The sequence below is a fragment of the Hipposideros armiger genome, unplaced genomic scaffold (genome assembly GCF_001890085.2).
Source record: "Hipposideros armiger isolate ML-2016 unplaced genomic scaffold, ASM189008v1 scaffold_149, whole genome shotgun sequence".
Taxonomy (NCBI): Eukaryota; Metazoa; Chordata; class Mammalia; order Chiroptera; family Hipposideridae; genus Hipposideros; species Hipposideros armiger.
Window position 1 is genome coordinate 1,369,454 of NW_017731499.1, and position 23,047 is coordinate 1,392,500.

The 23,047-nt window shown below is 53.4% G+C and overlaps 3 protein-coding genes across 11 annotated transcripts in view; 2 read left to right on the plus strand and 1 right to left on the minus strand.

The window, feature by feature from the left end:
* CIITA (class II major histocompatibility complex transactivator) overlaps positions 1-6,254 on the plus strand; it is a 54,303-nt gene extending 48,049 nt beyond the window's left edge. For 3 of the 4 annotated variants that reach the window (XM_019650870.1, XM_019650872.1, XM_019650873.1), the window contains exons 17-20: positions 1,918-2,001; positions 2,170-2,253; positions 2,849-2,956; positions 3,511-6,254. In XM_019650870.1, the coding sequence (XP_019506415.1) occupies positions 1,918-2,001; positions 2,170-2,253; positions 2,849-2,924 (244 nt within the window). In that variant the 3' untranslated portion in view covers positions 2,925-2,956; positions 3,511-6,254. The remainder of the gene's footprint in view (positions 1-1,917; positions 2,002-2,169; positions 2,254-2,848; positions 2,957-3,510) is intronic. The other variant, XM_019650871.1, reaches the window with a different exon arrangement.
* A 1,698-nt stretch (positions 6,255-7,952) lies between these two features.
* Positions 7,953-20,688, minus strand: DEXI (Dexi homolog). Its single transcript, XM_019650926.1, has 2 exons — positions 19,771-20,688; positions 7,953-8,619 (listed from the first exon to the last, which is right to left on the minus strand). The coding sequence occupies exon 1, from the start codon at positions 20,189-20,191 to the stop codon at positions 19,904-19,906; it is 288 nt and encodes a 95-aa protein (XP_019506471.1). The 5' UTR covers positions 20,192-20,688; the 3' UTR covers positions 7,953-8,619; positions 19,771-19,903.
* A 1,977-nt stretch (positions 20,689-22,665) lies between these two features.
* Positions 22,666-23,047, plus strand: part of CLEC16A (C-type lectin domain containing 16A) — a 225,531-nt gene continuing 225,149 nt past the window's right edge. For 4 of the 6 annotated variants that reach the window (XM_019650917.1, XM_019650916.1, XM_019650918.1 and 1 more), the window contains exon 1: positions 22,739-22,963. In XM_019650917.1, the coding sequence (XP_019506462.1) occupies positions 22,884-22,963 (80 nt within the window). In that variant the 5' untranslated portion in view covers positions 22,739-22,883. Of the gene's footprint in view, positions 22,964-23,047 lie in introns of all 6 variants that reach the window. The other 2 variants (XM_019650914.1, XM_019650919.1) reach the window with 1 other exon arrangement.

The following is a 23,047-nucleotide window of genomic DNA, read 5'->3' on the forward strand; positions in this document are numbered from 1 at the left end:
CACACCACTCAATGCTTACACTGCCACCTTCTGGTGGGCCTTGGCATAGCACCTCTTTGCCTTCAGCCTGGCCCCCTGGTCGTACCAGGGGGCTGATGAGGAAATTGAGAGCTTGGACAGGAGCCCCAGTGATTCAGCTCAGCACTGCCAACTCTCCTCTCTCATCAGGCTGGGAGGAAATTCCCTCTCCTTCCCCAGCCCTCATCACCTGCCAAGGACAGCCAGAATCAGATTCCCAGGGAATATAGCACCTGGTTCATTTAGTTGTCGATGTATCCATTCTTTATCCTTCCCTTCAGGGCCACTGAGTACAGCTGTACAGGCTGTGTACTGTGCAAGTCATGGTCTATATGCTTGGCATCTCCTAGAGCTGTGCAGGGCATCTAATGTTCTCTAACATCAACCATGGGACAGAACCTGTGCTAGGAGAAGGAGATACAACTCGCAGCAAAACAGACGTAGTCCTTGCTTTCAAATTTTTCGCATAACAAGCAAGTAGGCATATGCATCAATAAAATATTTTAAAATGGCAATTCATGCTGGGAAGGAAACTAAGGAGGGCCCAGGAGGTGCAATAGGAGTACTGAACTCACCACAGAGGTCAGGAGACCTCTGGGGAGGGGACCCTTCCCCTTCCGTGGGAAGCTCTGAGAGAACAGCATTCCAGGAAGAGGGAAGGGCAGGTGCAAAGGCCCTGAGGTGGGAAAGACGTTGGGTGTTGGAGGGCCAGAAAGGCCACTGTGGCTGGCTAGAGTGAATGAGGGTGAGGGTGGGAGGTGATGTGGGAGGGGTAAGTGGAGGCCAGATCATGCAGGGAGGCCCTCAGCGATCAGGAGGAGGGTTTGGAGTTTTTCTGCCGTGACTGGAGCAGTGGGTGGGGAGTGTGGAGATGACACGTGATCTGATTTACACTTTAGGGAACCCCATATTTCATAGAATCCACGATGCCATCCACTCTAAGACATCATTAAGAGGACAAAACGCTGCTCATTATACTGTGACACTCCGTGGATTATTAGACCCTGATCTCAATGATGTTCAAATATGAACACGTGCATCTTGGCGTCCATGAAATATGAGAAGGATCCTCTGCCTGTCGTGGGAGGAAGGGCCTCCTGGTTTCTAATATGACCCCAGGAAGAGATTGCAAAGCCTCTGTCTGGTGCCCGCCCTGGCACCAGCCAGCTTGTGACATCAGGGAATGCTGGCGTGTAGCCTGAATCCACTTTGCTTCATCTGGTGTAGACCTGCTGCTTTTACACACAGCCCTGCTGCGTAGCCCTGAGGCTGTCACAGGAAAGTCATGGCCTTGAAATTAGAACCAGAGCAGCACCTGGCTCGCTGACTCAGTAATAAGTGTACAGCTTAAGTCAGCCTCAGCGACACCCGTTGAGCTATTTTCAACACGGAAAATGGTGGCTGTGAATATACCACAGAAACCCAAGCCAGCCAGGGATTGGGCTTTTCTCTCCTCTTTGTCCCCAGTGTTGGTCATACCTTCTATGGTAACTCATTTAACCCTCATAAACCCCCCTGGGAGGTAACAGCCAGAGCGAACATTTAGTTCACTCCACATGCCAGGCCCATTCTGTGTGTTTTCCCGGCATTCACTACTTCTCACAATTACTCTATCATGCCCATGTTATGGAGGAGCAAACTGAGTCACAGAGGAGTTAAGTGACTCGCCAAAGGTCACACAGGCAGCAAGCAGCAGAACCGGGATTTGAACTCGGGAAGGCTCAGCCAGGAAGCTACCCTCCCCCACCCCCAGTCCTGCTGCTTCCCTAGATGCACTGCGTGACCACAGAGAAGGGGTCTCAGTTCGCTCCTCTGTAAACTGGGACAGTAACCCCAGCTGAGTGTGGCTCCCCCTGGGCGCTGCGCCCCAGCCCCTGCCCTGACTCCTGTTTCTGGCAGCTTGTACAATAACTGCATCTGTGACCTGGGAGCTGAGAGCCTGGCAAACGTGCTTCCAGACATGGTGTCCCTGCGGGTCCTGGAGTGAGTATGGGAGCCACGGCAGTGGGTGGCAGCAACTTGGGCCTTAGGGTTCCCTCTGGCATCATGGGAAGGGCTGGACTGAGCTCTGGTTGTCGAGCGTGGTGGTGGCCTTGGTCTGGGGCTGGATGGGCCTGAGGACCAGGCCCCAGGATGGGTTTCTCTCCCCAGTGTCCAGTACAACAAGTTCACGGCCGCCGGGGCCCAGCAGCTCACCGCCAGCCTGAGAAAGTGCCCTCATGTGGAGACCCTTGCGTAAGTCTCAGTGACTCCAGTGGGTAGCTCCCTGAGCCCTGAGCTCAAATCCTGCTGTCCCTCACCAATGTGCGCAAGCAGTTTTGTGAGGTCTCAACTAGACTCGATGTATAAAGCACTTAGAACAGTGTGTGGTACATGAAAATGGTCAATATGTTAGGTTGAACGATATGAAATTGCTTATATAAACCATTTTGACCTACAAAATGGGCAGTTTCATATGGCTCAGACTTACTGTGTTACCATGATGTCTGATGTCCAATACCAGTACTTTATACTCTTTCAAAGCACTTTCATTTACATAATTACTCATATCTTTTAAGAGGGATAGGGTGGATCTTATAGACCCATTTTACAGATGAGAATAAGGCACAGAGAAGTTAACCAACCCTTCTGAGGTCACACAGCAAGTCAGCAGCAGAACCAGGTCTAAAGAAAGGGGTCTCAGGGTTCCTAGCCTCTGCTGTCCCTATGCCCCCACACTGGCCTGGTCCTGCCAGGTGGGATGGGAGGAGAGATTTGGGGGCAACTGTGTTGGGGGTTCCAGGCCACAGTCTCGCCTATAACCTGGCCTGTGTCCCATGCCCGCATGCAGGATGTGGACACCCACCATTCCATTTGGCGTCCAGGAACACCTACAGCAGCTGGACTCTCGGATCAGCCTGAGATGATCCCGTCTGTGTCTGGGACAAGGTTAACAGCGGTGAGCTTGGGAGGGGAGAACCGCAGGGGCCCCAGGGGTCAGTGTCCCAGGAAGGTGGAATCCATAAAAAATGTGGGCAGCAGGTGGGATCTGGGTGTCTAACCCTGGACCGTGCACCATCTGGGGCCTCCCCTGCTTCTGTCCTAAAGGCACTGTGACTTGGGCCCTGAGGACCCTCCCTGTGGTCAGGCTGGGAGACCAGGGCAAGGGCAGGGCGGGTGGGCTGTCCATTACCCATAGCCCTTAGCATTGGGAAGGTGTTTCTTCAGGGACTTATAAACCATTCGCGCTGCTGTTTCAGCCTGTTGGCTGCCCGAGGTCTTAGACTGTCCTCACAGGAGCTTGCTCTGAGTTTTCTGCTTCTCACTGTGCAGACGACTGCCCTCCTGCCATCCCCCCACCTCCTCCAGCCGGCGAAGTCCTCCTCCAAACCCTCCGCCCCGTCCTTTATCCCCACCGTCCCTCCCATCCCCAGTCTCGACAACACTCTCTCCCTGCGTCCAGCTGCCCCTCCTAAAGCTTCCTGACCTACCCCCTCTCTGGACCTCCCATAGCGCGTTCTCAGAGGACACTGACCATACTGGACCTTGAACTGACTATCTGTGGACACGGCTCTTCTCGGATCATATCCTGTGAGCCTCAGCATCCGGGCACCCAGCCCTGCCGGCTGTGGAGAGGACCCATGGCCTGCTCTGCGGACAGACCCAGGCCAGCTCCAGGCTCCTTCAGGGCCCAGGTGGATGACAGCCCTGCTCAGCCGTAGGGGTCCTGGCAGATGGCGGGCACCTGGTGGCAGCTGCAGGACACCCAGGGGCCCTGACGTGTTTTCTGCAGGACACTCCAGACAGCCGTGGCCAGGTCCAAATGAGGGACTGAGGTGGCCACATCGCCACCTCTCCAGGTCCCTGCCAGCCTGGGGAGAAAGCCATTCTCCAGCGGCTGTCCGAGCAGGACATGCTAGGTACTCTGAGGATACCAGGAGAGAACCCTCACCTGCTAATTCCCAGGCCGAGACAGGCTGGGACGCTGTGTCAGCTGCTCTCTCTGTTTTGCACTAACTTTGATTGCCAAGGTCAAAGCTAGGCCTGGCCAGACGCACTGGACCTGAGCAGGAAATCAGCGGACGGTACACTACTGGAAGAGGGGAGAGAGACGGATAGGAGCCACATTTGCCTTTTTGCCTTAATTTCCTGTGTCTTCACTACATTATAAATGGCTCGTTTAATCCTACAGGCAGGTCCAGTGTTTGAGTTCATACCATGATTACCGTTTTGGGGAGCCCACTGTTGTGGTGAACTAATGCATCACAAACCACCCTAAGATGCAAAGGTTTAAAACAACACACACATTTATTCTGCTCCCACACCTGTCTTTTGGGCAGGGCTCGGCAGGGACAGCTTGTCTCTGCCCTACTCAGTGTCAGCTGGGTCACCTAAAGGCTCGTTCACTCAATGCTGGCTGGTGGCTGAGGACCTCGGTTCCTCTAAGGAAATGTCACAGGGGGACCTCTCCCTGTGGGCTCGTTAGGGCTTCCTCATAGCATCATGGCTGGGTTGTAGGGTGGTCACCCAAAAAAGGAAGAGAGTTGAGGGAGAGAGAGAGGAAGAGAGAAGCTGCATCCTTTCTATAACCCGGGCTTAGAAGTCACAGCATCACGTCTGACATATTCTTTGCCCAGTTTGACAGGGGCCGTCACTTTCCCCCCTCCCCCCATCCCATGTGTACACGCGCGCGCGCGCGCGCGCACACACACACACACACACTCACTCACTCACTCACTCACACACCCCTTGGCCCAAGTTCCTCTCTTTCCAGAAAGGATTTTCTTTATGGCATCCTAAGATCTGATGGAAAATTCATCATTAGGGGAGCAGCAAGGTCGAAGCAGCATGAACTTTGCAGAGGCGGGTGCTCCCTACTCTATCCTGGGAGCCTCTCCTTAGTCCAGCTGGGACCCTGCCTCGGCCGCAGGGAGCCTGGAATGGCCTTGGCAGCTTTGCTCTCTACCCAGAGAATGGCTAGCTTGACTGTTGTTTTATACTGGGCATCGCCAGCTCGGTCAGAAGCCCAGGTTTGGGACGATTGGCTTTCTCCTGGTGGCGGCGGGAGCTGTCCCTTCAGCTCTAGTGCACCAACTCTGATGTTTGGGCCCCAAACGCTTTCCCTCTTCCCAGCAAGTGGAAGTCGGGGGTGGAGAGGGATTGGGACAACTGCCTGGTTGGCAATCCTTGCGGAAGCAGTGAGTGCCTTCCTCCTTGACCAAACTGCAAAGGGTTTGGGCTCTAAATAGCTCGGGCGTCACCCTTCAGGGTGTCCCTGCACTCGTGGACTTTGTGGAGTCTGCAGGGCTCCCATGTGTGCATCACAGGGGTGAGCACCAAGCCAGTCTCCTTCCAATCAATTGAGGCATCTACTGCACTCTCAGCCAGGCAGAGCGGGCACCACTGGACTCAATGCTTTTGGTGTGTTCAGAGATGACAGCACGAGGTCAGAGGCTATAATTACTCAGTAATGACTTTACATGACAACTACCATTTATTAAATGAGTTGATACATGTAAAGCATGTATCACAGGGTAAGGGACATAATAAGTGCTCAATAAATACTAGCAATGATTATTACTTTGCGTCAAGCTCCATGCTAAGCCCTTCCTACTTAAGAGGGACCGTAGCCTAGGCTCAGCAGCACAGACTCTGGAGCTGGACCATTTGGGCTCAATGCCCAGCTCACCATGTGTGCAAACTACTTCTCTGTGCCTCAGTCTTCCTGTTTGTAAAATGGGCACAATCAGAACACTGCCTTCATTATGGGGTTAGGGGAGATTCAAGAGAACAAGAGTGGCATACAGCTCAGTCCATGTTAGCTGTCCTTATTACATGCGAATATGTGTTTCACTCTTGCCTCTCTGCTTGGAATTTTCTTCCCAGCTCTTCACATGGCCAACTTCTCATCCTTTAGGGCTCAGTTTAAAGGATAGTCCCTCAGGAAGGTATACCAGATTACTCCATTAAACATAGACACTCCCCCCCACACACACACACTCCAACCTCGTCACCAGTTTATCTTTTTCACATTTATTACTTGTGTTGTCTGCTCTTGTCCTAGGGTGTGAGTACCAGGAGCACAGGGGACTTGTCTGCTTTGTTCATTGCTGTGCCCTCTGCTTCCAGCAAGGTGCCAGCACATAGTAAGTGTTCAATAAACGCTTATGGAATGAGTGAATAAGCCTCACCACACCTTTGTTTTATTCATTCCACAAATATCAAGTATGACAATTAAGTTTGCGAACTCATCCTAGGAAAAGTGCTACATACCTCATTGCTGAATATCACTATGGTCACCTTCAAAGTACTCCCCTTGGGAAGCTATGCACCAACGCCAGCGCCTACTCCACTCTTCAAAGCAATTTTGGAACTCTTTTTTTCTGGAATGGCCATCAGAACTATCGTTGTATTATCCTTGATGTCCTGAATGTCATCAAAATGCCTTCTTTTCAATATTTCCTTTATCTTTGGGTAAAGAAAGAAAGAAATTGGGGCCAGATCAGGTGAGTAGGAGGGTGTTCCAATACAGTTATTTGTTTACTGGCTAAAAACTCACTCACAGATGGTGCCGTGTGAGCTGGTGCATTGTCGTGATGCAAGAGCCATGAATTGTTGGTGCAAAGTTCAGGTCGTCTAACTTTTTCACGCAGCCTTTTCAGCATTTCCAAATCGTAAACTTGGTTCACTGTGTGTCCAGTTGGTACAAATTCATAATGAATAATCTCTCTGATATCAAAAAAGGTTAACAACACTGTTGCAACAAAATCGCAAACTTAATTGTTAGACCTTGTATGTACCAAGTACACAAGGATGATGAATAAGATGCTCTAGTAAGTCTCACATTTTAGTAAAATTTAAAAAATCTCTAGGCAGGGCTGTTGGGTGTGTTTGGGCAGTCTGTGCGTTGCACAAAGACACCTGGACAAAGGGGGTTTGCAACCCAGCCTGGGCTCTGCTTACCGAGCTGTGAGTCCTGGTGTGGAACTGTCACTAACCAAAGGGGCACCTTTGTTATTAACACAGAGTGATGTCCTGAGGTGGGTAAATTACTGTCCCCATTTCACAGAAGGTGTGACTTGCTTGAGGTCACACTCCTACAACGGAGGCAGTCAAGATGCAACCTCACCTCTGACTTCTTTGGAGGGTCTCTCTGTGGGCCCAGGCACGTGTGCTGGGATTGCTCCCGAGCCCCAGCTGTCGGGTGGGAGGAGCGATGCTCACAGGGATGTGACGTCAGAGTCACACGGTACGTTGATGGCCTGATGCCACATGGACTTCAAGTCCATGCACCTTTAAGCCCTCACTGTCCCCTCGGGCCTCTCCCAGTGTCCCCCTTCTCATGCTCACTTTGGGCCTCTCCCATGCCTTCTGTTCCCATTTCTTAGCGTCCCCTTTCTTAGAGTCCCATGAACACAAGTGCTGCTGCAACGGTTCTTCCTCTTGAGTTCTGCCTGACCATTAGTTCCACACACCCGTCTCCTTACCTGTAGGACGGAACTAATCTCTGTACCGGGTTTAGCGTGGTGTGTGTGTGAAGGCGCGCTGGAGAGCAGCGGGTGCTCAGCAAACTGGAGAGAATTACGCTTTTCTTTTCTTTTTTTTTTCCGTGAAACTGCAAGTGGACCTAATTTCATTCATTCATTTGTTCCTTCCCTCCCTCCCTCATCTTTACTGGCGTCTACCATGAGCCCAGCCTGGGGCTACCACCCCTCTGACTTCTCTGGGATCTGGGGCTGATTTCCTGCTTCGTCGCTGGGCTGGCCCTGGCTTGTCAGGCTCTGGAAGCTGGGAGGCGGGCGTGGGCAGGCCTCCCACGCCAGCCCAGCCTGGGTAGGCTCGCCAAGCCCAGCTGGACCTCCAACTTGGGAGGCCGTGGCCTTTCATTCACCTTGAGGCTTTCTGCTTAAGGATTCCTTTCCCCAATCTCAAAGAAAAAACGGCAGGGCCCTGAGGGGGTTGGAATTGCAAACATTTTTTAATTGAAAGAGGTCAGCCTCGTAAGTATTGCTTTTACAGGTTTATCGAAGTCAAGTATTCATACCACTCAACATTTTCTAAAAATATTTCTGGCCAGAGGAGCAGCGTGGCCTTCCCTGGACGCGAGGGGTCAGTTCTGGCAACTTGATGAACAAGCAACTTGAATGAGTCAAAACCCTACCCTCAGCCCCGGACGCGGTCCTTGCCTCTTTTCCTTTGGAGTCACTGTTCCTGAAACAGTCGCTGCATCTAAGACCAGCCGGGCCAAACCCAGCCGGGCTCAGGGCTCCATGGGCATCAGCCGGAGCTGCCTGTCACTTTTGTGTGTGTGTCCACGGTTTGAAGTGTCCTTTTCAAGGTTAAGTGGAGAAAGCAGGTGCAGTCGGGGGTGAAGAGCGGGAGGCAGACTCTGGCTGGGTTCCTGTAAACATCCATCGCAACTGTGAAAGGTCAAAAGCCAATGCAAGGCCATGTGTACGAGCCGCAGCTGGGTGAGGTCTTCGGATGCCCCCACCTCCTCCTTTTGGGGAGGGGGGCAGATGCCTTCCTGACCTTGGCACTCAGTCTCAACCTCTCCATCCCACTGTCCTGGGTCTGGATGGGAACCTCCCTGTTGGCACGGAGCTTTCGAGCGGAGCAGGCCTAACAAGAGGGAAAAAAGGGCATTACCGACATGGAAACACCACCTGCCACCCATTCAACAAGGATCTGAACCCATCCACCAGGCCGCAGGGTGGGCCAGGAAGTGTCTCCATCCCCCACCTTTGGGGAACCACCAGGAGCCCCAGTCTCAGGCTGGAGCTGTTTTCCCATAATTGTTATTAAAAACTCTTGGGCCGGCCGAGTGGCTCAGTTGGTTAAGAGCTCGCTCAAGAGTTTGAGCTCTGAGCAACAGCGGTTCAAGTCCAGCCCGAGCTGAGCTGAGCAGCCGCTGAGCTGCCAACAGGTAGCAGGATGGCTCAGCTAAAAAAAAAAACAAAAAAAAAAACCAAAAAACTCTTGAACGAGTTTGTGTGATCTCTAAGGACCCTGGGCTGGAGAACTGACGCAGTTTGACCTGGGAGAGGAAGGACTGTCCATTGTTGGAAGAAGGGCAGCCTGCTCAGGGGGTACAGTGTCTGCTGGTTGACTTGAGCTCCAGGGTAGCTGAGCCAGCTCTGGATGGTGGCAGGGCTTGGCAGCACCTCCTACCTTGCCCGGAAAATGCCTCTGCAGCTGATAGCTACTCAGCACCCCACGTGGCTTGTCCTCCCAGGACACAGTGTCATCCCCCTGCTGGGCCCCACGAAGTCCCAGTCCCTCCCTCTGTGTCCAGGTGGGTGTCAGTGTGTCTGCAGCATCTCATACTCCGATGTCCACCCCCTGCCCCAGTTCCGAGTCTCATCTTTGCCAGCTCAGATGATTCCTCCTGCAAACGCCATCGAGCATCACATAAAACATCTATGTTAAACACCCAACACATATCGTTCATCAGGGCGCTTGATGGCATAGGGCAGGGCGATTCTCCGATGGGTGGGTAGGCGGGCTGTTCTGGGCATTGAAGGGTATTTAGCAGCATTCCTGGTCCCTGACCACTAAATGCCAGTAGCACTCCCAGATACAGCGACTAAAGATGTCCCCCTTGCTTCATTTCCAGGAACCAGCCAGGGGGCAGAATTGCTTCCACTGAGAACCACGCATCTCTCTTGCAGGTGGAAGCTGCCAGTAGTTCCTGGGATCACCTCCCAAATAAACAACTTGCACTTGAATCTTTGTCCCAGGGTTCGCTCCTGAGAGAGCATGCCTGAGATGGAGCCTTGCACGACTTCATTCAGCCCTCCTAACACCCCCAGGACTTATATACTACCACAATTCCATCTTGCAGGTGGGGACGGTAAGTGACTTGTCTAAGGGTGCCCACCTCTCCAGGGCTTTAGTCCCCTGGAGAGCTCAGACTACAAAATCTCATACCTCCCGTGTGCCCGGGACCCCGTGAGGCGTGCAGCCCCTGCCCTTGACACACTATCTAGTGAGTGATTTCAGCCCAAGGTCATATCCCGACACCGGGAGGATGCACAGAGGCAAATGGAGCTCAGAGTCTGGGGGAGGCTGTGCACAAAGGGCACGCCAGGTAGAGGGCGGGCAGGCCACGAGGGCACAGCAGGTCCTGGGACATCCTGGAGTTTGGCGTGGTGCTGGGGGAGGGGTAGAAGGCAGGCCAGCGGGAAGACGAGGCTGGAGAGGTTAACTGAGGCCAAGTTGTTCAAGTTCCTCTGCCAGATTCATCTCCTCGAGGTCAGCTGGGAACTCGTCCGTCCACTGCTTGGAGGCCTTCCCTGGCCCCCACTGATGACACAGTCGGTCCTCATGTCCTCGGGCCCCATCCCACCTCCCCACTGGACCTGGCAGCCAGAGCCTTGGGGCCCTCGGTGCTCTGGACAGGTGTCATGGGTTCCCCTCCCAGCCAGCCAAGGAGCCCACCTTCTGCTGACACCCCTCCTTAAGGAACCTCTGTGGGTCAGTGGTGTTGCTCCTGAGAACGCTGGTGTCCATGAACCTGGAGCAGATCTGTTTATTCAGATCCACCCTTACCGGGGCTCAGCACAGGGGCTCGTGCTAACGCCCATTTCAGACTTGTGGGGATGGGGTGCAGAGGACAGTCACCCCACCAAACAGGAACTCATGCCCTTCCCAGTCCTTGTGACCAAAAGCAGCATCGGGTCAGTCTGGCTGGGGCGCCTCTCACGTGCGAATCTCCATCTGAACAGGCTCAGGGCCTTGCAGGCGCCCGCTCCAGCGCGCAGCCACTGGCTCTTCTGTTTTCATGGCGTTTATCTGTATGGTAGAGTCACCTTCTATTTGTGGCCAAGTGATGCCGTTTTCAATAGTTGATAGTAATAGAAAAGCTCCTCTCTTTCCAGAACATTAATTTCACTTTAAAAATGTAGAGAGCCGGTTTAAAGAACACAACTACACAAGTAATAGTTCAGGAAATAGGACAATAGAGCAAAAATTGTTGACAGTGTCAGGTGAGGTTTGGGAGACCTTGACTCACGCCACAGAGAATGAAGGGGCCCAGGGAGGGTGGTGACCACCTGCCCTAAGTCACACGGCAAGTTAGGGACTGCATCCATAGCAAGAGGACATCCTGGAACCTCTCATCTGTGCCACCCGCTGTGGCTGTTAAAGATCAGTGCCTTGTTAGCTCTTTGACTCGCCTCCCAGCAAATCCCAGAATGAGAACAACATTGATGAAGCACTTGATGCTCACCTTGTACTATCTGCTCTAACTCACATCTTAGCTCATTATTCCTCGCAACAGCCCTAGGAAGTGGGGCCAAGGAGGACCATCATTCCTGAACTTCAGATGGGACTCAGGGAGGTTAAGTAAATTGTGCAAGGCCCCACAGCTCCAAGGGGCAGAGCCAAGACCTGAACCTCCGCAGTCTGACCCCAAAGTCTTAATTCCTCTCAGCATCTTAGGTATCTTTTCTCCAAGGCATCAAAAGCCCCAGCCAAAAAGCATCCTGGGGTTGCAGTTTATAGAATCCAAGGCAGTAGGTTCTCCAACCTTCTAACATCGTTAGAACATGACAAATAATTCATTAGCCATTGGCTTTTTTCTTTCTTTCTGAAACTGTAACCTTTCATGCCAGAGCACTCCCGAAAGCTGGACAGAGGGAGTGGCTGTCTGACTCGTTTCTGTCATTAGAATGACACAGTTGGGCACTTGATCCATTTTAAGCAGCAGTGTCCCTGCTCGGTATCTCTTCAGAGAAGGTACCTAATTAGGGATTTGGCTTAAGTGGGAAAATGGCCCGTGTGTCTGGAGGGTGCCGGTGGGGTGATGCTCAGGACATGTTGAAAGGGGATTCTTTCCTGCAGGTCAGCAGCTCCACTGTCCTACTCCTCTGCGGCAGCCGGGGAAAGGTCTGGAATCGGCCTGTCTGGGGTAATTCTGGCTCTGCCCCTGCCTAGCTGTGTGGCCTCAGGCAAGTCACCTAACCTCTCTGGGCCTGTTTCCTCATCTGAAAGGAAGACAATAGTGCCTACCTCACCGGGCTGTTTGTTGTGAGGATTACGTGACATTGCATGGGTGGGATGCCTGCTATACCCATCGGAACCCGCTGGCTCCTCTCCTCGTCCCCATCTGTTCCCAGCTAGAAAACACACCATGCAGGGGGGCCTCCTCAATGTCGGGGGCCTTCTGACAGGAACGGCCCTTTTCCTCCTCCAAAGACCTTGCCTGCTGGAAACCCATTACACGTTCTTCTTTCTTCCACATACCAGCCAACCAATTCAGGTGGCTACGTCACCACTGATGTCACCCGGATATGATTTGCCCAGTGTCTCCGGCTGTGCAGCAGGAGGGCGTGCGCCCCGTCTACCTGACAGTGAATGCACAAAGGGGGACGGGAAAGGAGGCGCTGCCTGCGTCTGTGTCCCTGGGGGAAGCCAGTGTCCTCGAGAAACAAGTGGATTCTGGTTCCATGTGTCAGTTGTCGTGGCTCCTCGGCCGTGGCTTGTGACGCTTCTCCACACAGAACACGCGTGTCTCCATTCGGTCGGTGTGAGCCCAAGACCGCGAGGCCTGCGGGCAGCATTTGCCCCTAACCTTCCTGAGTCCCGCCACGTCCGAGAACCGCCTGCACTGCTCTCTATTTAGTATGTTCAATCAACACACCGTTTTTAACTCCAGAATTTTAAAAGGAACCTTTATGTCTGTCACTACCCTGAATAAAAAACAATATCATTTGTCATAAACAGAAAGCGATGCTAAAATAAACACGATGGAAATGAAACTATGACTTCCAGCCAGATGCCTCTCGCCTGCAAAGGTGAGCCTGGGCCTGGCTTTCTCAGGACAAAAGTAGCAAGTGCCATAGAGGTGACTCACTGCCTCCGGGGGAGGCCTATGACAGAGGACCTCACTGGGGAAGCCCTGCGAGTGTGGCTGGGAGGCCCAATGGGGCCACCTCATAGCTGGGCATCTGGGGCGAGACACAGACGCTCCAGGGGCCCATGTCCTTCCGTGCATAATGGAGCTAATGAGTCCCGCCCTGCCTGCTTCCTGGGGTGACCTCAGGGGAAGCTACGGAGCTGTGGGTGAGGCAGCTATTTTTAACCGCCCCACCAAGTCCCCTGCCAGGAAGGAATCCCAGGAATGAACCAGATCCCAGCCACCCCCAGGCTTAGGGCAGGGGATGAGGGCTCTGAGGGCACCAGTTATCATCAGCCCTGGGCTGCCCCAAAGGCTGCCCCCATACACACATCCTCCTTGGTAACTGGCCCCCAAGGAGAGCAAGGGAGCCCAGGAAAGGGGAAGGCTTCCTGGGCTGGGTCTGACCCACCAACACAGACAGCATCATTTATTAAAGAACCAGTTACGCGTGAGGACTTAACCACCTCATCTCTGCAAGAGCCTCTCAGCAGGTCCTACTGTTACCCAGTTGACAGAGAAGGAGACTGAAGCCTGGGGGTGGGGGTGGAGCTGGGGTTTAAACCCAAATCTGTCTGCAAAGCCCCTAGGCCACAGTGTTAGTGGCACATGGAGATGGCCCCTTAAATAACACTGAGCCACACGTAGCGAGCAAGCGATGCGCTGTTTGGTCCTCGCTCAGTCCTGTGATCACTTCCCGGGGAAAGTTTCACTTTCGAGCTGGCATATCTTTACCACGTGACAGCTGCCAATCTGCCTTTTTTGTTTGTTTTGCCATCTTTTTTTTTTTTAAGATTTTATTGGGGAATTGGGGGAAGGGGAACAGACAAGTTGCTGTCGTTTTGTTCTTCAGTCTAATTGTGGAGGATGTTGCTTCCCTGGCCCAAGTTGGCACCATCATTGTGCTCTTCCCGGCTGAGGCAGATCGGTCACCGGCCTCTGGATGGCCGCTCACAGCGGCTCTTGGCAGCTCACACCAGCTGCCAGCTGCTCACGCTGGCTGCCAGCCACACATGATAGCTAATGGCAGCCCACTGCAGCAGGGGCTGCAGCCTATGCCATCGCTGGCTACTCATGGCAGCCCAGCTCCAGGTCGAGCTACTGCTCACCATCTTAGCTGTAGAGGGCAGTGTCACTGGCCCTCATGTGGGATCTGAACCAAGGCCCTGCTGCTCAGAGCTGACGTCCCAAGCCAGCTCTTAACCAACGCGCCACTCGACTAGCTCCCAATCTGCCTTTTTAACTAAAAGCAGGCTGGAGGCCCTGCGCCTGTAGCTGGCTTTAGTGTTTGGCCAGAAGTTCATGACTTCAGCACTTACTTATTTTTATCCATGCCAAGCAATGCTGCTGTTCTCTTTTCAGCGACATAAACATTCTTTAAAAAATTCACATGAAAAAGATTTTTTAAAAAATGCAGCACTAAAACTAGTAGACTTAATCGCAAACTATAAATTATAAAGGGAGAAATCGTAACTTTACAGTGGAAAGAACTGGCAGACGCTGTCTTAGCTGAGTGACCAAAGTTAACGCTGCCAGTAATGGGACAGAAGGGTGCCGTTTCCCCCGATACGATGCGCTCACTTCTCTGTGGTGTTCCTGCCCAAAATGCATCACCTGAATCTAGTTTCAGGAGTGGGAACAGACAGACCCAAAATGAGAGACATACTACAAAGTACCAGAGTTGTACTCTTGAAAATGTCAATGTCATGGAAGATACAGAGAAGCTAGTCCAGGCTGAAGAAGGCACAAGAGATGTGACAATTAAAGCAAAGGGTGATCTGGGATTGGATCCTGGGCTTCAACCTCCCACCCCCGTTTTTATTGTGTAAGGACACTTTTGGGACAATTGATGAAATTTGAAGGAAGGCATAGATAAGATTGGTCCTACGGTTTTATCAATGCTAAATGCTGATTTTGACAATTGCACTGTGGTTATGTAAGTGAAATGTCCTTGGTCTAGGGAAATACACTCTGAAATATTTAGGACTAAAGGAGCATAATGCCCGCAATCGGTTTTCAAATGGTTCAGAAAAGTAATTATACATGTATGTAGGTGTATGTACATACAGGTACATACACAGGGTGAAAACATGTTGCATACACGAGCAAAGGTGGCAAAATATGAACCGGCGCAATTGGCGAATTTGGGTGGAGGGTGTATAGGAATTCTCTGTACTCTTCTTACGACTTTTGTATAATTGTAAATTTTAAAATAGTTTTGTTTAAAACGTTCAGATAAAAGGAGCGAGAGTGCATGAGGCAGGCCCAGCAGAACCAGGAGTGGGGGTCTAAGGACAAGGGTCAGAGCCCCGCCCTGGAGGCCCCTGGTCCCCACGCTCCCCCAAGGGGAGGCTCAGCTGTCTCACTCGCCTTTGTTCCCTGGCCCCTCACTCCGCCTTTCTTTATTTGTGAGACGGGGGTAATGATGCCTGTACCTTTTACGGTGATCTTGGTTTCCCAAAAGCAAACTAAGCTTACGGAAGTCCCAGAGGAAAGTCAGCAGATAAACCAGGAACATGAATGGTCAAGTTGAGGGAAGTCCTGAATTTCTTACTTCAACAAAACAGACACAAGGGCTGCGGGTGTCTCTTGGACAAAATCTCCAGTCTGCGTAACTCAGAGCCAAGGGCGTGGGACGTCTGGCATCTCAGCTGTCTTGAGACACATATTGGGGTCTTCTCCTGTCCAAAGGGGCAGCCAGCACCAATGCGCCCTGTGGACAGCGCCCTTCCCAGTAAGCCTCACGTCAGGACAAAGTTGGAGAATCAGCAGGTCTAGGGATGCATGTGCCTGGCCCTCATCACCACCGCCCGTCTCTCGCCTGGATGACTGTCACAGCTTCTCACCTGGTTTTCCCCGTCTGCCCAGACCCCTGCCTGGAGTTCTACCAGCTGCCTGGGGGACCTCCCAGGATCTGAATCTATCGTGCCCGTGTCCCCAAGGAAGCTCTGGGTTTCTGAGCACAGCAGTGACAGGCCCAGCCTGCGTGTTCTGCTGCTGGCACAGGTCACAGATGGCATGGAGGGAGCAGGGCAGCTGCAGCGCCCAGTTGGGAGGCTGAAGTCTGGGTAACCCTGTAGTAAGACCGCCGGGTCTGGTTCCTCTCAGCTCCAAATCTGAGCTCCACCAGGCAGGCCGACTCTGGCAGCTGCGTTCCCGTCTCTCCATTTCCAGCGCAGTGAGGCTCCTCGCCCTCAGCCCTCCTCTGTGCCAACAGAGGGCTATACTGGCAGCTTTCATCCGGGACACATCAATCCAGCTGAGCTGCCTCCGCATGGGAGCTGTTGGGATGTGAGGACTCTCCCTCAGCGGCCCTTTCTCCTGGGAAGGAGGGAGCTCCTGACCCCCACTCCCTGCTCCTGGGCAGCGATTAACACTAGGAATACCACAGGGCCGGGTTCTCCAGGGCTCCAGATCTGGTGCACAAGGTCTCCCAAAGGTCCAGGCTGGAAGGCAGAGTGGGACGTCTGTTCCGAGAGTCCATTCCTGGACCTACTCAGCACTCAGGCAGCCAGTCCGCTTTTGTTCATTGCGGGAGATATTCACACATGGGTGTATGTGCAGGTTTGTGCATTCGCAAGGGCCCGAGTGTACACACTTTCTATTATATCTGCTGATGATAATAGCAGTTGATTTTAATATGTCCGTTACTATACACAGGAAGGTCTGAGAGCTTTACATATACCTCATTTAATCCTTACCAGGAGGTAGAGTCTCATTATCCCCGCTTTATAGAAGAGGAATATGACACACAGGGAGGTGCATAGCATGCCTGAGGTCATAGCTAGGATTGGGATTTGAACCCAGGGCATCTGAATCCGCAGTCCCTAACGCTGCCTCCGTAATAGGGGCTCAACCTATGTTTGAGGACCTGAATTATGTGGGTACACACATAAAAGAGAGAAAGAGAGGGGGAAAAAGTGAGTTTGTCTTTTCATCTTGAGATCCACTCCTATCCCCACTGCCGGGCATGGCCTTCACCCTTAGTCAGTGCTTTCTGAATTGCCTTGTGTGTAACATGAGCCTGTGTCCACGTGAGAATGAGTGAGAAAGAATGCAGTTTGACCACTGGTGCTCCTTTGCTTATGGAAAGGGGTCTGGAGATGGCGTGGAGTCAGGTCATCTGTAATCTTCCCCAAAGGCTTTTCTTCCTGCTGCTAGCCACCCCTCCCCCACCCAAGTCTGGGCTCCCGGGTCCTTGGGGCCAAGGCCACCTTGGCTTGGATTTGGGAGCTGGAAAGAGGGAATGCTGTGCATGGCTTCCACCATTTCTGCAGGCACAAGTATTTTCCACAGCCCCGGGCCTCCCCACCTCCCAGGGTCAGGCCCTGTCACTTTGAAAGCTTTGCAAGGGTGTCCCTGAGACACACTTCCTGTGTTTCTGCTCAAACAGCGTTTGCTGCAAAGTATGTCAAAGCATTTGGCCTTCAGTTTTTGGTTCAGAGCATGCCAATGTTGCCACTTGGAGGGGAAAGTGTTTCTGTTGATGTGGTGAAGAGGTAAAACAAGACATTCTTCACCAGGTTACACCGTCTGAAAGTCACGCACTTGGCTTGGGGACAGGGACTCAACTTAGGATCCCTGGGGCCTAAGACAGGGCCTGGCAGAAGAGCAGGCAGGTCTAACGTTTGCTGAATGACTGAACGAGTGAATATTGAAAGGGCCTAGACCCAGGTGTGGTAGATGCTCAGTATCAGTACAGGTTTTGAGTGGTTCCCATAGGCTCTACCTCCAAAAGGTGTTCTCAGGCAGTTCTTGTTTCTCCATTTTCACTAACCTTGCCCATCCAAGCATCCATCACCTCTGGCGACTGAACAGCTTCTACCTGGCTTGCCTGCTTCCACACTTGCCCCTAAAGCCCATTCTGTCCACAACCGCCAAAGCCATCTTTGCAAAATGTGAGCTGGAATTGTGTCATCCCCGGCCCCAAACCTTCTGATGGCTTCCCCCTGCTCATGGCTGTGGCCTCTAGGTCCCACACAGTCCGGCCCACTCCCACCCCACTGATCTCTCATGGGGCCGCTGTCCAGCCACACTGGCCTCCTTTCAGTTGCTGGAAGAACCCACTTCCTCCCACCCGATGGCCTCGGCTCTAGTGGTTCCCTTGGCCTGGACTGCTTTTCTCCAGGTCTTCATGCCTGGCTCCTTCTATTTAGGGCTCAGTTCTCATGTGTCATCTCCTCAGAAGGGCCTTTCCCCGATCGCTAGTCACTCACTCGGTAGACATTCATTGAGCACCTAATACTGGGCTGTCGGAAAAGTCATGACGCATTTCTGCAACGAAAAACATAGAAAAAATACGTCATGACTTTTCCGACAACCCAATAGATGCCGGGCGCTACTCTCAATGCTGAGGAAACAGCAGGGACAGAGGACACCCATGTCCTTCTTACCTGCCTGCGTGACTCGGAAAAGAAACCTCGCTATCTTGTTTGGGGGCCTGCTTGTCTTTCTCACCAAGTGCCAGGAGGGCTGGGGCTAAGTCGGCCTTGTTCACTGTGTTCACCCACCAGGCACAGTGGGTGCTCAGTAAACATTTGTCCAATAAAAGAACCGATGGAAGGAGGGATGGCAGTCTGGGTAAGTATGCAGAGCAGCTCAAATGAAGCTTTCCTCACAGAAATCTCACTGTTGACCCCTCAAGGGAGCCCTTGGCTCCCAGCACTGCTGGCAGAAGGTCCAGCCCCACGTTGTATCGCACTGACTATGGTTACCTTGACGAAGACAGGCAACAGAGGAGAGGTGTTCAGTCAGCCTCCTTGGCATGAGTGGCATCAGTGTCTGTTTTCCTAAAGAAGCCCTTGCCCATCGCCTCAGTATCCCCCCACCATTGCCACTCAGGTCCTGTGCCTAGCGACACTCCAGCACTGGTCAGCTGAGGGGGTCCAGCCAGGGAGTTCACGCATGCCCTGTGAGCCCTCAATCAGACTCAACAGCCTGCCTGTCTCTCCCATCTAGTCCAGGTGCCTCTCTTCCTCGCTGTGTGATTTTGGCCAAGTCTGTCTCCTTTCCGGATCTTCACTCCCCTCCCACCAACACACAACGTGCGGCTGGATACAGCTTCCTGCTCACAGCCCCGAGGAAGGACTTGAACGCCTCAATGCTATCATGATCCTGTGGTTCCTCCTCCTGCTGGCCCAAGAGCCCCTTGAGGCAAACACTGCAGGCAAAGCCACCCCAGCACAATTCCCCAGCTTGCCTGTTCTGTGAAGGCAGCCTGTGCAACTGGCAGCCCCTGCAGATTTGAGCTGCAGAACTGCCAAGCTGTGGGGCACCCTGAAACCTGACTCCAAAAAGCAGCAAACCCAAGGCCAAAGGAAGTACAGGGTTCTTTGCTGAAGGAGATTTATCCTTTATAGCCTCAGCCCGGAGCCCTGGCTCTGGGTCCCTACTCAATCCCTTAAGGGGCCACAGGACAAAGGTGATCACTGCCTGGCTTCCTATCTTTTCTGACACTCCAAGTCTTTATCCTTTCAGGACTAGTGAGACTCCCCAAAAAACCAAGGTCATCATCAAGCCAGGCTGAGGATGCGGGGAGGAGCCGACATCTCTGCCTCAAGTGGGTTTGGGTGCAAAGGCTCTTTGCACAAGCTGTGGCAGTTGGTACCATGGCTAACCGAAAAGCCACTTGGTCCCTGCCTTCCTTCCCCTCTTCAACAGCTGTCACCTTCGTTAGTGGAAGCTTTCCAAATCCAACTAAGGGCCTAAGAGGAGTCCAGCCATTCCTGGCATCCAAACAGACGGGAGTGGGGGGGCGGGGAATGGACGGAGGAATCAGAAGCGTGGGGGAGAGGTGTGTGTCCGGTCTGGGGATGCCTCCCTCTTCCTCACCAGCGCCCCAACCCGTCCTCATTCCACACAGACAGGGCACTTACAGGCCTCGGAGGCTGGAGAGGGCCTCGTCCTGGGGGTCCCATCCCTGGCCAGGTGCTCTCAGCCAGCGGCGGCGGCTGGTCCCGGCGGAAGGTTGCGGGTCGTGGTGGGGGGCGTGGGGGACGGAAGCCAAGCCTACTCCAAGTAACCATCGAAGACGTCGAGTTCTGAGTCTGCATCGTAGAGTCCCGAGCCGGGGTCGGAGAGCACACCGAGGTCCACGAGCGCTTGGTCCATGTCCTCGGGCAGGAAGACGAGGCCCACGTTGAGGACGATGTACTCCATGAGGAAGGCGTAGTACAGGATCAGCACATTGACAAAGAACAGGCCCACGTAGAACATAGAGGGCAGCAGCGGCGGCGGCACGTAGGGGACCAGGGGGCCCAGCGCGTCCAGGTGGGCCGCGACCCGGGCGCCGGGCATGCAGGGGGCAGCGAGGGCGGCAGTGGCCCGGCGATCCCAGCGAGCTCAGCCGCTGTGGCGCCCCGGCGGCCGGCGAGGGGGCAGCTCAGCCATCCAGGGGCGCTCTGGGACTCGACCGAAGCGGCCCGGGCGGTGTCCCCCCGGGGATGTGCGGCGGCCCCTGTGGACGCGCCCCGGCCCCCCGAAACGTGCCTGGCGGGGTCACCGCACTTCCAGATGTGACCACACAGCCCTCTCGATCCGCCCAACTGCCAGGAAGGCCCCCCCTGAAGTGGCCGGCGGCTGCCCGGCTCGTCCGATGCGCCCGGTTCGCAATCAAATGCCCTTGCAGAGCCGGCGGGGACACCACCGCGGCTTAACGTCGAGGGCCAGTCCCCGCGGGGCCTCTGCAGATCAGCCCGGCAGTTCTTGGAGCCCGCTTCGAGCACCCGCAGGCCCAACGCCCATGGTTGCGGCCGCCGCGTCTCCCTGCTGGTAGCTTTCCGAACTCCTCCTCCGGAGCGACCCCAAGCTCATTGGTCCACTGCCCCCTGCCCGCGCTCATTGGCCCGCTCGACGCCCGCGCTCATTGGCCCCAGCCGTCCGGGGCGGGTACCTATTAGCTCCGCCCCTGGGGTGCTGGCCTCTGAGTTGCTTTCCTGGTTCTGGACTCATCTCAAATCCAATTCGTTCTGCGAATCCCCTACGGAGCAGGGGGGAAGGGAAAGAAACGCAATACAATTCAAACCTAGACGTACCCTAAGGCGACAAAAGCTGAAGAAAACCGCGAGGTTCCTCTGCACCTGTCTGGTCTTGAGTATGGTGCCACGTCTCTTTGGGACTCAGTTTCCCAGTTGAAAAAGGAGGCGGGGTAGGGGAGGGATGGTGAACTTGAACAGTGAAAATCTTGGACTTCCTCAAAGTGCCAATTTTTCGTGGTTGGTATGATCAACCAGGGCCCCCTTCATTTCCAAATTCTGGCTGCTGGAAGGGCTGCCTATTGTGGGGTGGGCGTTCTGCATCACAGGGTTCAGGGGCACCTGAGTAAAGAGATTCCCAGGTGGGCCAGACCTTCAGCCTGTAGGCTTGCTTCCTGTTTCTTCCTAAGCCATGTTTTAAAACAATAACAATGCACGTGGTTAAATATTCAACCAAGAAGTGCACGGAAAAGTGAGACTCGTCCACTCTCCGATTCCCCTCATTGACAACCCTTGTGCGTCCTTGAGGAGGCTGACCTTTCCCACAGTGTCTGCCAAGCAGTTCAATAGACTTTTTAATCTCAGGCCACACTGAGCTGCTGGGTGCTTTACATGCATTGCTCAGTTGGAGCCAGACAGGGCAGCGTAGTATGTTACCCCTTTTTACAGATGAGGAAACCGAGACCCCGAGAAACGGAGGGACCCTGGAAGCTACTGGGCTTGTCTGTGTTTGGAGGCCAGAACCTGCCTTTTTCTCCATGACTATTTCTTGTCACTTTAGATGAATTACAGAGCAAATCATTAACCCTCCACTGGTCTCCATTTCTCCAGCTGCAGAAGGTGAAACCAACCTTCATTTATTCATTCATTCTGTTAAACACTTATTATGCACCAAGCCTTGTGCGAGGCACTGGGGAGAACATTGACCCCTGGCCCAATTTTGCCCTGAGCACAGTAAACGGGACACAACGGGCCTTAGATAACTATGAGTTGTAGGAATAAACGAAGGAAGAAATGGACAAATGAATGGTGAACAGGGTCATCTGACCTCCACGGAGCTTCCCACTCTTTATCCAAGAGGGAAATTTAGATACATCTTCCTGGCTCATATAGAAAGTTGAATGTTTCCTTTTTTTTTTTTTTTAAATGTGGTAGTTTTGAAAATGGCATGAATTTTGGGCGAAGACCAGAGAAATCCTCTAAAAGTACAGGACGCGTAGTTTTGTTACACTGTTGCATATTATCTATATATCTATATCTACCTATATATAATTGGAGTGGAAAAAGAAAACCGCCGTGAGGAGAAACAAGACCTTTACCGATTTGATGCAATTTAGTTTAGTGTAGGATAAAAATAAGGGTACCTGTGCTTGAACCCTAGTTTTGCCACTTACTAGCTGCATGACCTTGGGCAATTCAACCTGTCTGTAATTCAGCTTCCTTGACAGTAAAGTAAGGATAAGAATAGTGCTCACCTCATATGGTTGTTAGAATTAAGTAACTATATATATGTAAGCGCTTAGGGCAGTGGCATGTGGTATATGCTATGCAATAGCTACTCTTATTCTTATCGTATAGTTAATAATTGTTAATACTGCGGCTACTTTTATCCACCCTACTTCACCGATCTCCTCAGCTCTGCGAATTCGTCTTCTATTCCCGCCCACCTAGACGGTACTGCGGTCTCTCCTCCTGTCGCTCCGCCTTTTCTCGAAGGCCGCAGGCCCGCAGTTGCGTGATGCACGCCGGGCCTTGTAGTTGGTTCGCAGAGTCCAGTCGGCGGGGGCCTCGCGGGCGAACTGCATTTCCCAGCGTTCCTCGTGGCGACGGCCGTAAAGCGCGACGGTCGAACGGCCGGTTCCGGCTGAATGTCAGTGCGGAGCTGTGGGCCGGGGAGGAAGGTGGTTGGCGGTCCCTTCACCACCTCCGCGGCTTGTGCTACCGCCGCGGGCTCCCGGCCGCTCGGCCGCCGGGGCATGAGACCGTGAAGCGAACGACGAGCTGGGGCCGCCAACATGTTTGGCCGCTCACGGAGCTGGGTGGGCGGGGGCCATGGCAAGTCTTCCCGCAACATCCACTCCTTGGACCACCTCAAGTGAGTGTGTTGGGGGCGGAGGTGGGAGGCCTCGGGGCTGGACATGGGGATGGGGCTCATAGCCCCGGGCCGGGAGTACTGGGG

Excerpts from the sequence above, each read along its gene's own strand:
- DEXI (XM_019650926.1), bottom strand. The coding sequence starts at position 20,191 with ATGCCCGGCGCCCGGGTCGCGGCCCACCTGGACGCGCTGGGCCCCCTG.